This window comes from Coturnix japonica, chromosome 4 (genome assembly GCF_054131305.1).
Source record: "Coturnix japonica strain WE chromosome 4, WE-NBRP24, whole genome shotgun sequence".
NCBI lineage: Eukaryota > Metazoa > Chordata > Aves > Galliformes > Phasianidae > Coturnix > Coturnix japonica.
In genome coordinates, this window is record NC_140666.1 from 69,520,280 (window position 1) to 69,538,258 (window position 17,979).

General features: G+C 38.9%; 1 protein-coding gene across 1 annotated transcript in view; it reads left to right on the top strand.

The window, feature by feature from the left end:
- Positions 1-12,890: 12,890 nt before the first annotated feature.
- KCTD8 (potassium channel tetramerization domain containing 8) overlaps positions 12,891-17,979 on the top strand; it is an 84,272-nt gene continuing 79,183 nt past the window's right edge. Inside the window, exon 1 of the mRNA XM_015862459.3 lies at positions 12,891-14,087. Coding sequence (XP_015717945.1) covers positions 13,244-14,087 — 844 coding nt within the window. The 5' untranslated portion in view covers positions 12,891-13,243. The remainder of the gene's footprint in view (positions 14,088-17,979) is intronic.

A 17,979-nucleotide genomic window follows, 5' to 3' on the forward strand; every position in this document is an offset into this window, starting at 1 on the left:
GCAGCTGATTAATTAGTAAAAATGAGTAAACTTTCCTTTAGCTTCTGATCCAACATGTGAAAATGCATATATATGTTGTGCTCTGCATTCTCATAAATTCCTGAGTCCTGAGTCCTCTTGAAGCATAGAATAATGGCATAAAACTAAAAAGTGTAAATAATGTTCTCTTTAATTTAACTTTTTTTTTTTTTTTAAATTTTCAACTTGTTTATCAGCATTTCTCTAGTCTGCGGCTGCTCCCTCACGTGTTTTTCACAGTCATGTTCTGAACAGATCTCAGTGATACCGCATATGAAGCCATGGGGACAGCTATGGGAATACACTCCAAAAGGTACTGAGGGAACCTGCTAGAATTTGAAGATCAGGCAGAACTGCAGTTAATACAGTGTTTGAGAAAATTATTGCCTTAATATCTATCGTGAAGGAAAACCTCCAGGGAGAAGACTACAAGAAAGAATTGTATTCTTTAATTATAGATACATGGAATTGAAAAATATCTAGAATTCTACTCTGATTTTGAATGAAAATAGAATTATTAAGTGATTGAAGAGAACAAGAGTGATAGATATGGTGGAGGTTTAAAACTGTCAGTAAAGATAAATGCCTGAACTGTTGCTGCTGTTTGGCATGGTGTTATGATGGTGTATGAAGGAAAAGACCCTAAGCACTTTAGACATATTCCTTCAGCACTCCACATTTTTCAAAAACATAGCAATCATAAATTCACATACCAAAAATCGATGTGGACCAACCAATCCTTTGAATGTGATTTGCAGTTATCAAAAGTATCCAAATCTTATTTTATCAGAACTCAGGCATTATCCAATCTCCTTAGTTTATCCAAACATTATATTCCTCCTGTAACTGTACAGAATCATAGTGAACAAAAAGTACATTAGAACAACATGCAGTGGCTTGATGTGGAGGACTGCACTTCATGAAGTTCTACGCTGTCAGACAGTGGTGAGTCTTCAGATCATTGAAGCTAACGAATTCAGGAATTATCAAAATGTTTCAAGGGATAAAGAAAGTAGAAATTTGCTACAGTTCCCCACTATCTTATTTTGCATGCCTCAGTGTCTGGTGAAATTCTAGAAAAGGTAACCTTAAAAAAAGCATTAAAATATTTCTGAGAAGGTTTTCAGCTTCTCACACTTCCTGTGCATATTTTCTGAAGTAGCAGTCTGTGTTAAGAAAAGAATTTCTGAATTTCTTCTTCTGGAATAATTGTTTCTCCCTTTTTGGTTCAATCTGCAATGAAACTTCCTCCCTCCCCTTCCTGTCTTCCCACCCTCCAAGAAAAAAGAAAAAAAAAAAAAAAAAAAGAGGTGGAGAGACTGAGGAGAAGAAGATTTTCTTTTACAAAAATTTCTCACTGGCCACCTCCAGCTATTTCTGTTTCCCCTCTACCAAGGACTGGGTGCACTCAGCCACGCAGCTCTGATTTGTTGTTTCTTTTTTTCATACCACTCTGATATACTGCTACTAGAAACTGAATAACACACCATGGAGTAAAACTGTGAATCCAAGGAACCTATACACTGACTATATGTACAAGGAAATTGTCTCCTTATGTATTATACCTCATTGTCCAGTTTGTTGATGTCTTCTGTTTGTCACTTGCTAATTGATTAATTACTTCACTGATTTCCTAGGTGTGCATTGGAGAGAACACATTTAATTTCTATTATTATCTATAAGTGACATTTTTGGACTTCTACTAGTTTGCCTATTCTTTTCTATGCAGTACAACATTTGTACAATAACTAAATGTTCAATTTTTAAGCCTTTGTCTCAAATTGTGTCCTACACTGTGAAAAATGAAAGAAAAAAAAGGAAAAATGAACTGAAAGAGGAAAGATAAAACCGAGTGATTTAATCAGCAAATCTTGAAAGCATATTCAGTCTATTACTTGGATTTAATTGCCAGATAGAAAGCCATGTGTCAAAATTCTATGATAAAATATACCTTATTGATATAATATTAATGATTTTGTGAAGGTAAAGGACTGGGAGATTAAGGCCATTTCTAGTAGATGAATAAAGAAATGTGGTTATTGATACACACTGAAAAGAGTAAACCAATTGCAAACTCCTAGAGTAGGGGTACTGTTGGAACTACTGATCCATGCTTGTCAGCATCTCATTAGTCACTAATTACATTCAGTTTTATTTTTTATAAAATCTTTTTCCTGTACTATCTTAAAAACTCCCAATATGCAGGAAATTGCACTGCAATTACAAGAGTATCTAAATATAGTGAAGGCAGTTTTGCTTCCTGGTTTATCATAGCGTTTGTTCATATAACAAGAATAAGAAAGATAGATTTACATGTGGTACTTCTCCATCTGATTTTCTAGATCATCATTTAAAGACATCCGCTAAATAAGTTGGACCAGAAAGGGCTTTCTTTCTGTTTCAGTCTTAAACTTCCACTTATAAGAAGAGATTGAGGATTGACTGAGTGTCCTTTTATTTTTCCTTTTCCTGGTTATTTTCTTTTTCAAAATAGCTTTGTAAAAGGAGATGAGGCAAACCGGGTCAATTAAGATTTTGAAGTTAAATACTCCTGGAAGCATATTACTTTTGTTTCATAAAATAGGTCTTTGGATTTATATTGCTGTATAAAATATCTCCACTGCTTAGTGACATGGTATTGTTTCAGATATCTTATTTCAATAGTATTCTGGACCATCACTAAGTTACCCCTGACCCTGCATTTGTAGTTTTGAGAGGTAGCCTAGGTGGTTTTGTAATTAGACCCTCCCAGGTAGTAGGAAGCTAGAGCTTTGGCTCCCTAGTTAGCAGCTGTGCTCCCAGCTGGGTGTGTTTATTGTAAATGAAAAAGACTCCTCAAATTTCCATTCTCAGCATGACCATGCTTGGCTTCAGTCTCCGTTTCTGGACGTCACTAAAGATAAACATTAAAGGCAGTCTGAATGCTGCCTCATAAAGATTTGGTTGACATAATGCACCATAATGATATATTTCTAATCAGGCTATTTAGTGCTATCAAAGGATCTTTTAAAAAATGAATCATGACTTGTCATTTGAATATAAATGTAACCTAACTCAGACAACTCTCTGTATAACAAGCCCATGCAGTATAGCAATTGAATATGAAACAAAATATTTGCCTAAAGCATGCAGGTGATAGCAAAACAATGGGACACTGTTGACCCATGGTGAGAACATTTCACTGCTCATCTGAAGAAAAAAATATAAATTGGATTTCTATCTCATTATAAAAACTTGAAAATGTGCTCTCTGGCATTATTCACAATAGCACGCGGCATTTTATTGTCTTGCTTACACACAATTTGGAAAGTTTAAGTGAGATTTAGGGCCATAGGCCCTGTGCTAGCCCTTAATAGAGGGAGGTTTCATCATTAATAGCCGTAGATCAGACATAAACTTCTATACAATAGGACATGGAAAAACAGAATTTTAAATTAGTTTTCCCTGTAGTCTCTTGAGTACATTTTCATAGAGCTGGAGGTTTTTGTTTCAGGTGATACTTTTTATGTATTCAAAAAATTACTTCTTTCCACTCTCCCTTCTATTTAATCCCCTAACAGGCAATCTTTCCCTCTGTGCCTCCCAGCACTTTCTCTGCATTTTTGCATGATTCATTGAGCTTTTTGTCTCAGATATTTCATCCAAGTGTAACAAATCCCCTCAAGCCAGCATTTGTTGAAAAAAGGCCTAGGATAGGAAAGTGAGTTATTTCATATCAGGGTTAAAATCGTTAGATTACTGTTCTGTGTTTTAATAACTATGAATTTGTCTACTTGGAATTTTTAAAAATCAGAGTTCCAGTTGAGTTTAAAGATAAATTCCAGATTTCTTAGTCTAAATCCCATTAAAGTATGAGTTTTGCAGGAGATTTCAGGGAGGCCAGGATTTCATTCAATTTCTTTACTAAGTCTCTAGGAGACAAACCTGTTCTGCCATCCTGTTCTGCCATTCTATTGTGCCCTATTCTCCTTTTCAGTCTCCATGTGGTTATTCTTATAGATCAGTGGAACACAAAGGTGCCTTATTCCAAGGTGACTTCCGTGCTATGGAAAGCAATCATTTTCTTCCCTGGAAATATGTCTCCCAATGACCAGGTTGTCTTAATCATTTATTTAAGAAGTATTATTACCTATCAGTAAGAAAATATATTTGACACATTGCTCTATTATAAATACACTTGATCCACAACGTAATTTATTACCTTTTTTCAATTGTAGGCTCCTTTAACTAGCGTCTCTTCTAATCTATGTTCTTAGCCCATTATCATCACTGAATGAAGTAACTCTAAACATAACCATGAGGTAACTAAACTAGGAAGGTTTCAGAAGGACCAGATAAAGTGTTCTTCCTTTTTCCAAATAGAAGAATTTAAATGTATTGATCCTTTGGGCATGACAGCAAAAAAATGTAGTGTTATGTGTCCTAGGTCACTCTCAAACAGAGATATTCATGAATATGAAACTATGAAAAATTTTCTCTTTGACATAGTAAAAATGTGTGGATGGCAGCCAGCCACTGTATTTCATCTGAAACCAGTCTCTGTGATTAACTACCTAGTAGAAATCTAATTATATGTTACAGTATCATGCCTACAGGATGAATAAACTGGTTGAGACTGTATTCCTTTCACACGTGCAAACTTTGGCAACTCTCATTCCTTGTTTAACATTACTGAAAAAAAACTGTGCTTTTTCTCCTGGAGATATACATGATCCCATAGGCTGAATTCTACTGATTTATATGCAGTGCAGTCTCAATAGGTAAAATTATTAGAATATAGCATATTGTGCTTTAGCATAATTATCTTTTTCTATCATGAATCTTAGAAAAAAGATGTATTTCACTTTGGAAGAGTGAAGTTGCTTTTGTGCGTGCCAACCAAATCTATCATCAGCTTGGCAGATAAGCACTGAACTCAGAAAAAGCAGTGTAAGTGTTCTTGTAGGTCACATCCTGAAAAATTAATCCAACAAAATCATACTGAAGGGGTTTTTTTTTGTTTTTTTTTTTTCTTGCTTCCTTTTCCAACCCAGTTACAAAAGGATTTTGCAGTAATTTGTTGCATAGAAAAAAAAAAGTCAGTTTACGTAATTGCATATTTTGAAGCAGTCTCTGGTCCACTCTAAATGATGTGAGCCTTGAAGAACTGCATACTATATCCCTGCAAGTGTACAAAGGAGTAGTGAAGGTACATCCTGTAGAATTTCCTGTGTGGAATTACCAAAATTACCTTTTAATTTCTCAAGTACTGCAAACATTTCACAGTAGAATCGAGGACAATACTTGACAAGTTTACATTACAAAAAGCTCTGAGATTACATTATGTAGGCCACTTGCACATGCTCTGAGAAAGACTTGATTTGTATTCAGCTAAGGTGATGGTTTCAACATTTTGTGATTAGCAGTCCCTGCAAGGAGGTATGACCTACTATGTAGTAAACTTCAACCTCATTGCATGAATTCTGCTTACCTAAGCTGTATTTCGGTGACCCTCCAAGAGCTGACAGAGCACAGGCTGACAGCCACAATTTAAGACAAGTGTGGAATTTACACAAAGAATAAATAAATGAAGTCCACCTCCAAAAGTCAGGTGGATGATTTGAATGTTTTGTTGTTTGAGGAATACGATCTTTCAGTTCCCAAATTCCAGCAGATAGAAAAATGGGCAACAGTCATAACATTTCAAGAGTTAATATAACCTTCATAAAACTGCAATCAATGTTAATTCAAGGTTTATTAGTCAAATCCATGATTATCTGACAATGTTCTTAATTCTATGCTAATAATTTTTTGTATTTTATGTAGTAGAATTTTTATTATATTCATTCCCAACTTTCAGCACCCAGTATCTTTAGTATGTTCAATAATTGTATTTAATTATCTTTTGAGTTCTCTAGTTCCTCAGTCCTTTGAATACTAATTATTAGTTTCTCTCTGTTTGATTTTTAATAGAACACATCTCTGTTTCACCTCTATTTTTAGTTTTAATTTCAGGTTTAAGCTTGACATCTTCCATACTTACTTCTCCTTCACATCTGTACGTTTTGTGATTCTCAGCAGTATTTTTGCTCAAAGTATTTTGAAACTTATTATGTAGAAAACTACTTTTGTGTTTTATCTCACATATACACTACTAGCCTCATTTCTTCCAATTGATTTTCTCAAATCCATGACTAGGTTAAGAAAATCTTCCATTACTCCTATTGCTCTCTTGACCTTTCCATATAGCTTTTCATTTCTTCAGTCATTTCACACTCGAGCTGTTCTTTCTGTAAAGGCAGAATTTACAGTATTCCTATAACTCATTTATTCTCTGGGACATATTCAAATTCAGCCCCTAATGATACTGCAGTCCCAGGAATTGTCAGGGGCCCAATGTTCTTCACTTGAAGACCAAGAAAACTAATGTTGATATGATGATCTATTATGGAAAAGAAGGAAAAAGAAACCGTTCTCTCCTGACATGGCTGTTCACATTGAATTCAATGGCTAATTTAAGCTGATAGAAAAACAGTTTACACTCTTTTTCAGGTCATCTGCCCTGAAGCCAAAGGACACCAAGTAGTTGAATTCTTAAAAGCAGTTACTTATAGGGAAGTTGCAGTCTTCCCATTTTGCAAACTTTCCATTTCACATTTTTGCTGGCTTCTTCTAATGTGTATTTTTCACCACTAATAGCCCAGTTAATGTAATCTTCAAGCCATATTTAAGTTATGCCTGTACTATCCTACTTTTCTTCATATGACTAGCTCTCTCATTCTGCTACCCACAGTCAAACTTCTTTCAATTTTTATATTGACATTTTAACAAGCTTTTAGTATTGAGCTTACAGTACTGTAAATCAATGTCTATATGTTCCCCATTAATCTCTCATACACCCTATTTCCACTAAAATGGAATCATTTTTCTGTTATCATTTACTCTTTTTTTTTTTTTTTTTTGTCTGTTTGCATCATCTCTATGCACACATTTGCTAGACAGGCCACATTCAGGAAAGAACTGGATTTTCTTAAATACATTCAGTTGACTGTATGATACTACCTTATCAATCATAAGATACTCTTCTGACAGTACAATGCAAACAAACCCTTGAGTGCTGGCACATTCAGATAATTTCCAGAAGTCCTTCCTCTCCTCACTCAATGTATTAAACCAGTCAAGGACAGGAGGAATCAATATTACTGAAATTTCTTATTTTGATAATAAAGGCTTATAAAAGTGAAGTAGTTATTCACAAGTAATTAATGGCAGTTTACATAATACACTTTAATATAATAAATACATACATGTATGATCAATAAGAAGGCTTTTTCTTACAAAACAAAACAAGTCTGTCAATCACAACATGAAATAACCTAAAAAGATGACAGTAAAGAGAAAGTGATGGTACAGACTTCGAATTGAAATATGCCTTTCTTGGTGTTATTGCCCCATTATACTTGTGTTGCTATGTATTTTTTTTTGTTGTTGTTGTTTTTTGTGTCTGTTTTTTCTATTTTCCATTACACCTGTGAAAATACTGACTTCATTTTTTTACTGTCTTCACAAAAGTGGGAGGCAGACATGCCTAAATTCTATGGGGCAGTCTAGCACCAGTGACAACAGTTTTGTTGGCTGAAGAATCAAATGCACATTGCTATTCATAGTTAATACTTACTTTTGCATTCACATGTTAAATTTACTGTACTATTCACTGGAGCCGTGCCACTTTCATAATTTTTCTTTTACTTTAAACCTATCATTAATTTATCATTATAATCCATTCTGCAGCTTTCTTTTGTGAATGCAGCTCCCTGCATGAAAAAGAAAATCTATCTTTATACTCTGATTTTGTTCTTCAAAAGAACATTAGGAAGAAAGTATCGAGTACATAAAGAAGAAAGAAAAAATATACAGAAGTTATAAACAGAAATTCATATTTCACAATGCTATTCTGTCTCTTCCAGAACAAAATGTGTAGACAGTAAGCTCTAAAGCATTATGAATTATTACTTTATTCACTATATATTGTTTCATGCTAATGAAATATCAGTGTAACTAACACAGAAGCAAAGACTTAGTATAATCTCCAGTACTGCAGAACAAGTGAATACTTTTGCATTGATCAGTACTCTCGTCATGTACAATGGGGCTCTTTATAGATTGCAAAAGTTTTTATATGTGCAGACTGAAAGTAGTACTAAAGCACTTACCTCCCATTTAGGCACTTTGCTCATACTAATTCCAGTGAATCATGATAAGGTCTTGCATATCCTGTTATAGATCTGGCCCGAAATGTTTTGCAGAATCAGAGCCATGCCTTTTACTTTTTCACTCATCCAACAGAAATGTTGATGTACAATATGACAAGTTGTGATATTATCAGAAATATTATGATTATTGAGTTTGTGTATGTAAAGACTCGAGTATAATTTTGTATTGTTCAAGTACTGTGTTTTATATTGTCTTTGATACTTTTTCCCTTAATGAAGAAGGAAAAGATCATTATGATCGTCCATTTCAATATTAGATAACCTACAGCAAACAGGAAAAATCTATACCAAGTTTAGTGAAGCTATAATTTGTACCACTGTAGGGAGCTCCTGAAATAAACACCACTGCATTAATTTCCATGTGCTAGACTGTAGATATATACCCACTCGGATATTAAGTGCCTACTTATATGAACTCCTGAATACAAGCTGAAGCCAAAGGGAGCTATGATTACTTAGAATCTATCAAAAACAGAAAAATCAAAAATTTTATTGATAAAACAGTTACAGACTGTAGCTGTTCCAAAACAATTGCATATTGCTACATGCATGTGCTATTGTTATCTGGTGATTCTGGTTTTGCTTCAGCTTAGGTTCATAAAGAAGCAGCAGCTAGATTACGAGGTTGCTGGTAAGCAAAAAGCATAGCTGCATCAAAACTTGCTATATTAAGTGATCATATTATATGTTAAATATTCAGGAGCCAGGTGTTAATGAAGTAACCTGACATTACTATAAATGAAACACCGTGGTACAGATACAAGTGTGTTCTGTCAGGCTCTTGATGTTAGCAGGCTCCGGGAAACTACTGCTTGAGAATAAGAAAGAAATGAGCAGCTGAATGGAATGTCAGTATGCAGGATTCTTAAGAAGATTTCTTTGCACTGAGCAATATTTTAAAGAGGATTTTTAAAAAAGACTTGAATGAAGATGGAAAAATAATAGTGCATTCAAATGCTAAATATAGCCAACACAAAGAAAAGTGGGAAAAACATCACTGTAATACCCAGGTTACACTTGCATAACTGTTCAGGCTATTAGGCCTAATTAACGAGCTAACACATACTTGCTAAGGGGTGTTTATATGCAGAATATGCTAAATGTAGAACTTGCTACAGTGAAGTCAGAATTAAGTTAGACTTAGGTTAATGTAAATTCACAAAAGACACATTTCTGATCTGAAAAGGAACTAAATGCTTAAGTACTCCGGGAATGCTAATTCAGAATGCTATACTGCTTTAGTCTTAATGAAGGAAAAGAAACTGTGTATTCTTCATGTAACAAATCCAGTAGCACCATAAATTATTCTCATGTATATTTGGTTAAAAATAAGTGAAATATCATAGAGCAGATAGGCTGGTTTATAATTCCTGGGCTTATCCTTTTTTTGTGTGTGTGTATTCCTCTCTTTAGCACTCTGGCATAGTATAGGGAATGGTTTAAATGGATACAGTACAAAAGACCAAGCTCTTTCTAACTCCCACAGATGACTGGACTTTAAGAGCTCATCAGGTGAGGCTTGTCCAGTTGGTGCAGTGAATCATTCAAACAAATCACTTCAGCCACAGCATAGCGGAGCTCATTTAACACTGGTAACCTTTGTACAAGTAAATACTTTCAGAAAACATTAGCTGTCAGTAAATGAAACTTCCAGTCCTTGAGAAGCAAAACTTGCTAAATTCTTCTTGATTAACGTGACTGAAAAAGCTTCTCAGCAATTTTTTTCCCTGAGAATGCATAATCTTTGAAGCATTAATAACCACCAGCTACTTTTCAAAATCCAACTTACATTAGAACAATCAATTACTACAGCCTGTAAAGAAGAAAGTTCTCAGAAACAACTGTGTAGATTAGTTTTCCTTGATTTCAATCCCAGCAGTGCAAATAAATAATCTATAATACTAATTTAAATGTATGAAATGTTGTATACACTTGCAACGTTGTTTGGGTCCTGAAGGTACAAATTCCCACAGTACTAAATTTATATGTGTGCTTCCATTTAACTCTGAGAATTAATCACATAAATAAAATAATTTCTAAACTCTTGTAGTACAGGGTTCTAATCATTTTGGAAAAATGCAGTGTTATATAGAAATACCTTTAAGGTTTAAGAAGATGAATTTGGGTCTAGAAGAAAAATGTATTAAGAAGAGAAAAAGGCATTTCTTGGGAATGGTGCTTTGTTGCCAATAGGGAACAAGATCTAACAGAACAAGAAAGATCTACACATTCTGAATATGAAAATAATAAGAACTAAAAGGGAAAAATGGCAGAAATGACAACAAAAAGTGGAGAAAACCATGAAAGTGGACAAACCTTTCAGGGTTTACTGAGCAGGAGTAAAATACTGTTAGAAATATGATTCTGCTGGCAGTTTGTCACACTCTTGTCTACAATTTTAATGCCATTAAATGATGGCTGATGACTTTTTGAAAGACAACATAATCATCTTAAATGCTTATCAGATGATTTCTGTAATTATTACAGGCTCTTTCATTATAATTATCTGGATATTTTTTTTCCTGCATGAAAAACTACTCTTCCTGCCTGATCCTGCAATTCAGGACAGAGGAACAATTCCTTTTGACTGCACTGGAAGTCTGCCAGAAGACTCATCTTGCTAAAAAATTGCCTAATTTATTCAGTTACTGGATTTACAGAGTTTTCATAATTCTCTCTCTAAGAACCTTCGATTAAGCATCTAATTTCATTGTTTATTCTTCTCCTCAACATTATTCTCTACTTTGTTGTTCATTTTCACTGGGGGAATATGATGTATTTTGCAATTTAATTTCAAAGAGATTATGAATCTTTCATTTGTTATTATTCAACTACATAAGACTGCAACAGCAGGAATAACCTTGGATAGTAACAGGTTCTTATTTTTGTTTTAAAATAAGATGAAATGTATCTCTAAAATATTTGTTCCAGTCTTAACTGTTGCTTGGGGACAAGTCACTTGAGAAGGAAGCTCAGGCCTTCCCCTCTCTCTCAGAAACTTTAAATGTTTCAGTTAACAGTTTATAACGAAATACAATTTCACCATAGAGATTACAGGAACATTTTTTAAATGCAAGGTTACCTTTTCCATGTGTATCAGTTCAACACCTGGCTGGGCTGCAAGCCAAGTAAGTGGATTAACTCCTAATATCCTAATTTCCATTTCAGAACTGAGCAGCAGTAAATGCATACTGGTATATATGAGTTTCTTACAAGGATAACCTAGCTAATTTGGACAATGTGAAGGGAGAAGGCAGCACCATGGACTGATTCATCCCGCCTTTAGGGAGGGATCCTAGGAAAGAGTAGTGAGGCACTGGAACAGGCTGCCCAAAGGGGAGTGGAATCACCGTCTATGGAGGTGTTCAAGAAATATGTAGACATGGCACTAAGGGACATGATCAGTGGGGACAGTTTGTTGGTGGGGCTAGATAAGCTCGGAGGTCTTTTCCAATCCCAGTGATACAGTGACAGGTGGGATGGAGTGCCATAGGGATATCTGTGCTAGCCCATTAAAAATAAATAAATAAATAAAAAAGCCTGGACAAATGTTAGAGAACACAACCAAGATTCAGGTGGCTGGTGAGGAAACTAACTCATCTTCAGCAGTACTTTCCAGTGAGGAGGTAACAGATGACAATGATCTACCTGAGAATTTACATCTTTCATACGTGGGCCTGATGTGCAGTCATTACTTAAATGATGAACAGACTGGGCTCTCACTTCTATATGGCACAATTAAGGCTTGAATCCTTAACTTTTAAGGAACTATAAACAACAAAATTGGAGGGCTGCCATACACAAACTATCTAGCCAAGTGGAATCGCTCTTGGATCTTGCACTGGCACATCCCCTGTCAGTCTCAGGCCTCAACTCTTACTGGCAAAAGCAATCACACTTGCCTTCCAACACCCAGGCACTTTGGTGCATTCTATCAGCCCTGACTGAAAGCACATACATCAGGAACCTGGAAACAGGTGAGCTGTGGCTCCAGCTAGGAACAAATAAATAAAAATTATAAAAATCTACTGTTTAAACAGAGCACAGATTTAGCTGTTACACAGCCAACAATCAGGCAGTGATGTGTTCCAAGTCAAAATCTGTGCTTGGCACCTGGATCCTAGCGGCAGATGACTTTCTTTTCTGCTCTGAATCACCCCAATGCCATTGTCAAGCCAAAGAGCTCACTGAGCTCCTGCCACACTGAACTGAGAACAAAGCTTGGTGCGTGCTGTGTACAGGGGAGCAGCAGGACAGCTAAGGTGGTGTTGCATCCTGGTGTGGTCTGTTAGACCTATGCTTTGGCACAGCTGCTGTGACGCTCCCAGTTAAATTCTTCCCCTTTCCTCCCCATAAAGGTGTGTTGACACGCAGTGAAAAATGTTATGCATATACCCTGTGGGATGCTACTTCTGGATACATGTCCATCACTGTGGCGATAAAACTCCGCAAGCACCGACCAGAGCAGCAGAATAAGAGAGGCAGAGGGGGGAGGCTAGGAGGAATTTAAGTGGGGAAAAATAAATAAATAAATAACATCCAAAGCGAACCGAAAAAGCCACCAGCCGAGGAGAGGGGGAGGAGCCGGGGTAGGGGCTTGGCTCTCTCCTGGGCCGCGCCCGACAGCGCTCTGCCGAGTGGCAGCCGGCTCCGGCGGCCGCTCGGCGCTGAGCAGCGCGGTACTCAGTGGCCCCCGTTACCATCGGGCGGAGCGCAGTGCAACGCGGGGCCGGGCCCGTCCTGCCGCGGGGTAGTGAAGGGCTCCGCGAGGAGAGGACTGGAGCCGCACATCCCGGAGCCGCGGTGCGGTGCCGGAGAGCGGCAGGAGAGGCAGCTCTGTCCGGGCGCTTCCGGGCGCGGCGGGCGGTGGGGGAAGGAGGAGGAGAGGTGGGGTGGGTGGAGGGGAGGGAGGAAGGCATCAGGCTGCCTTTTTTAGGAGGGAGACCCTCCTTCGCGGCCGCCCGCTCGCAGCCATGGCTTTGAAGGAGGCGGGCGGCAGCATCCTGCCCATCAGCGATATGGTGTCGGGGCCGTCGGGCTCGCCGTTCCCCGAGGTGGTAGAACTGAACGTGGGGGGCCAGGTCTACGTGACGAGGCACTCCACGCTGCTCAGCGTCCCGGACAGCACGCTGGCCACCATGTTCTCGCCGTGCCGGGGCGGCCCAGCGGCGGCTCGCCAGCTGCCCAGGGACAGCCGGGCGCGTTTCTTCATCGACCGCGACGGCTTCCTCTTTAGGTACGTGCTGGATTACCTGCGGGACAAGCAGCTGGCACTGCCCGAGCACTTCCCCGAGAAGGAACGGCTCCTGCGGGAAGCAGAATACTTCCAGCTGGGCGACCTGGTGAAGCTGCTCTCGCCCAAGGTCACTAAGCAGAGTTCGCTCAACGACGAGGGCTGTCAAAGCGACCTGGAGGACAGCACCTCGCAGGGCAGCAGCGACCGGCTGCAACGGGCCGGCCTGGACAAGCGCTCGGGATTCCTCACGGTGGGCTACCGCGGCTCCTATACCACGGTCCGGGACAACCAGGCGGATGCCAAGTTCCGCCGCGTCGCCCGAATCATGGTGTGCGGCAGGATCGCCCTGGCCAAGGAGGTCTTCGGTGAGACCCTAAACGAGAGCCGCGACCCCGACCGCCCCCCCGAGAAGTATACTTCTCGCTTCTACCTCAAGTTCACCTATCTAGAGCAAGCCTTCGATCGGCTCTCCGAGGCTGGCTTCCACATGGTGGCTTGCAACTCCACCGGTACAGCCGCCTTCATCAATCAGTACCGGGACGACAAGATCTGGAGCAGCTACACTGAGTACATCTTCTTCAGTAAGTGTTCCCTGGGACCGCCGGAGCCTCCCCCTCGTGCACACACGGGAATATCGGGGCTGCCCCCCTCCTCCCAGAGGTGGCCGTGCGGGGTGGAACGCCGCGCCGGGTCCTGGCCCCGATCAGCGGGGGATGGAGTGTGTGGGTGTGGGGGGGTGATGTTACTACTGCGTCTCTCGTTAGCTGCGGGCTACGCGAGATTCTGACAGCAGGTACGCTGCCGCTGGGTGATGGGAGAGCCCAGGGGGCGAGAAGCCTGCCTGAAAGGGGGAAAAGCTCACGGAAACTGCAGTGTTCGCAGCCTGTAGGTAACAACGTTCGTTGGCTCTGCGTAGCATCGGGGGGTTGCGAGTCTCTCGCAGACGAGAAAGTTCCCCGGAGGGGTGGCATTCTTTCAGTTTCTCAGGGCAGGGTTCGGGATGATTAAGCGCAGCTGGATGGAAAACACTGGCCCCCGGTCACGGTTCGCCTTTGAAAGGCAGAGGTCAGCCTTGCGGTGTGCTTGGAGAGTTGAGTAATCCCTGCGAGTGGAGAGCTGTTCTCCGGGTACGTGAGCCTTCTCGTGGGCTCTACTGCCTAAGCGGTTTGTCAGCATCACCTGTCCCTTGGCAGGAGAGATGCGATAATCAGCCCCAGTAGCAACGACCCGCTGCTCCTGGACCTAGTCACCGTGAATGTGAACGGTTTTCTATTCAGAGGAGAAACTCATTAAATACTTAACGGTGTTGTGTGTTATATAGGTGGTGACTACCCTTTGCTGAACAAACTTGAGAACTTCAAATCTATCTTCAGTACTACTTTAGAAGAGTTTTTGGACGTCCATTGTGTAACCTAGCAAGTTGGTCATACCTAATTAGGAAATGTAAAAACTGAGTTGTTAGAGGAGCTTTGCGAGTGGACCAAGTGGTGTAAAATATGTAGTAATTAAATCTCCATTCTGGGAAGAAAAAAAAGATAGACCTACTAATTCTTAAAAATAGAAGTTCCTTGCTGTCGTCAAAACTATGGCATAGCCCCCGTTGTTTGCTCAGGGATAGGTTATTAGATGCATAATTATTTGTGGGCATTTGAGATGCTTAAAATGTTTTATGTTATGATGTGTGTGTGTGTTATGAGGCAGCTGCTGTGTAGAACAGTGCTCTAATTCAGATCAGTGTTCCAAATTAATCTCCAGTGTATTACTACTGATTTATGTGGAATAATGCCAAGGATGAATTGGATGTTGTACAACAGTTTCTGTTTTAATTTGTAGTCTTTCCGCTTACTGTGTTATAAAAAGTGAAGCAGGTAGCTAATTTTTTGATACTTAACCCAAAAATTCTGGTTTTGCCTAATACTGTTTTTCCTACTTCTGGGTGTGAAAATTGGCTGAGCTAACATAAGCTGAAAAGAAGAAAGAAGGGGAGCATACAAACCTTTTTTAGGTAACCTTTAAAGTAGTTTTAACAGATTTTCTATCTAAGTGTCCAACTGATGGGAACCCTCTGATAGAAATAATAGTTTATTATGAAATCCCTAAGTGGACTGAGTCCTTGTTGTGGTTTTGCTCAACTCCTGCGTAGGAATTTGTCAAATTGGCAGAAAACCATGTGAACCTGCCTTGCTGTTCCATGCTGGCATGAGAGGACAGATCAGGGTTACTGGCTGTAGTCTTTCCAAGAGTGCTTGTGAGGACTATATTCCTTCACTTACTCATAAAACCAGAGCTTCATACACAGCATGAGCATCTGCAACCAGCAGATAGTTGTTTGTCTGTGAATCTGTGGCAGCCACTCAGTCCTCTTCTTCTTGGATCGCTTCTCCTGAGGACTTGTAGATGACTCTGAAAGTGTTTGGAAAAAATACATGAGGATATATGCTTTCCACTCATTTCCTTGGAATATGAATAGATTTCTGAGAGCTACTAAGGAACACCTGAAACCAAAGGTGGACTTTAATCTCTACTTCGGGAATAGATTTCAATTCTGTTTCTAGTATGTCTCTAACTTAATCAGGTATTTTGAGTTGAAAAGACCATCTCACTTCTTTAAAAAATAGAAATTAGTTTCTTAACTCTTGTGGCTGATTAAATTTACCTATACTACATGTTTTACTTTAAATTTTTAGACTGCTTAGTATCCATGAATGGATTAGTTGTTGCAGCTTAATTCCAATTCAAGAACTGGGGCTTATTTGAGACTGTGTTTCAGGTTTTGGCAGCATATCCTGACAAGTACAGAAATAGTCATTCTCAGGCTACGTAATTCCTTCCAAAAAATAAAAATCAGAGCCTGATATGTACATACATTTCTCTAAGCTACATAAGCTCTCACCTTAGTATGCAGAAGAGTGATTTACTTCTGTTAATACAACATGAAGTGCATATGCAGTTTGGGAAAGAGGCCCAAGCTCTTTTGCTTCATTACAGTTTTGGGCTGCACTACAGGACCACTGATTAATTAATTGCTACTTGGTGTGCAGTAGGTGATAGCCTTCACAGAAGTTCTACCTAGATGGAATAGGAGACCAGAAGTGAGAAGACCTTGCCTCACATGGCTGCGGGCAGCTCAGCAGGCCTTCTGTTGTCAGACCTTTTTGTGAGGAAAGGCTAATTTGCATTTTAAAGCTTTTGTCTTTCTTTTGCATTTCACTGTATCTCTTGATACTGTTGTGTAACGCAGGATTGTCTGTGTACGCTATTACTATATAGTCTTTTTCTTCTGCAGAATCTAATTGGTCTTAACGGATTTTGCATTTAACATCTGCTATGCAATCTGACTTATGGGTGCTGAGAGCCTCATGCTCAGCTGGAAGCTGCCTGTTCTGAATTGACATGTGTATTCTAAGAAGAATGCAGTAATATTTCACAGAAAAAAACTTGTACTCTGTCTCAGCGTTCCTGTTCTATATGTGATATTTCTATTTCTTTGTCTCCTAATTTTGTTGTTGACATTTACATGATCTTCTGGCACATATTTTTCCTCTTGGTCATAGCACTCTAAGAATACACTAGCCCAAATTCAGTTCAACATCACACTGGGATAGCTTGGGTATGGTGGGTTGGCAAGTAACCCTGAGCTACTCTGAGGGAACATTGTCAGGAGAACCATTCATAGGGTGGTTTCTGTGGCGATGCCAAGCAGCATCGTTGCTGATCTGGTGGTACTTTTGCTACAAGGAGTGTCTGAGGTGCAATGCATTCCTCTTCCTTTCTTTTTGTTATTCCTTACTGTGTGTATAAAATGAGTTTACTTGGAACTAACAAGGCTTGGAATAGAGAGAAGACTAAGCCAGAAAGAAAAATAAGAGTACTGAATCTCTGTGGAATGCTAGAGGGAAGTGTGATTCAATCCATCAAGTCTCCCTGCAATACACGTACAATGTAGGAAAGCTTTAGATTTCTGACAGTATCAGAATCTAAAAACATTGATCCTGGAAGGACTATTGCACAAAGACTTTGAAAATTTAGTGTTTCTTCAGATAGTCCTGTTACTTTGGGGAACTGATATAAAACTTTGGGATATTCTGCTTTATAATACCAGTTTGACTTTAATGTTACTTAGAAATAAATAATAATATACTAATTTATCTCACAGTTCTTCCAAAATATATGCCCTAAACATAGAGGGATGAATCAAAGTGTATGCTTATAAATTAATATTATGAGAAAATCTTATCTCACTATATCAATTGGTAAGATAATCTGGACTACTGAAATTAGCTTTGGAATTTCAGTCTTAGTTTCAATCATGTGACAGTTTGAGGGACTGATTTTTTTATTTTTTAAATGGGAAATGAAAAAGAAATTAGAACAAATTCTGCTTTTCAATTAAAAAAAAATAAATAAAAACAAGCAAAAAAACCAGCTGAGTTCCTCTGCAGCAGGTGTGAAAAAACCGTGCTGCACTGAAAA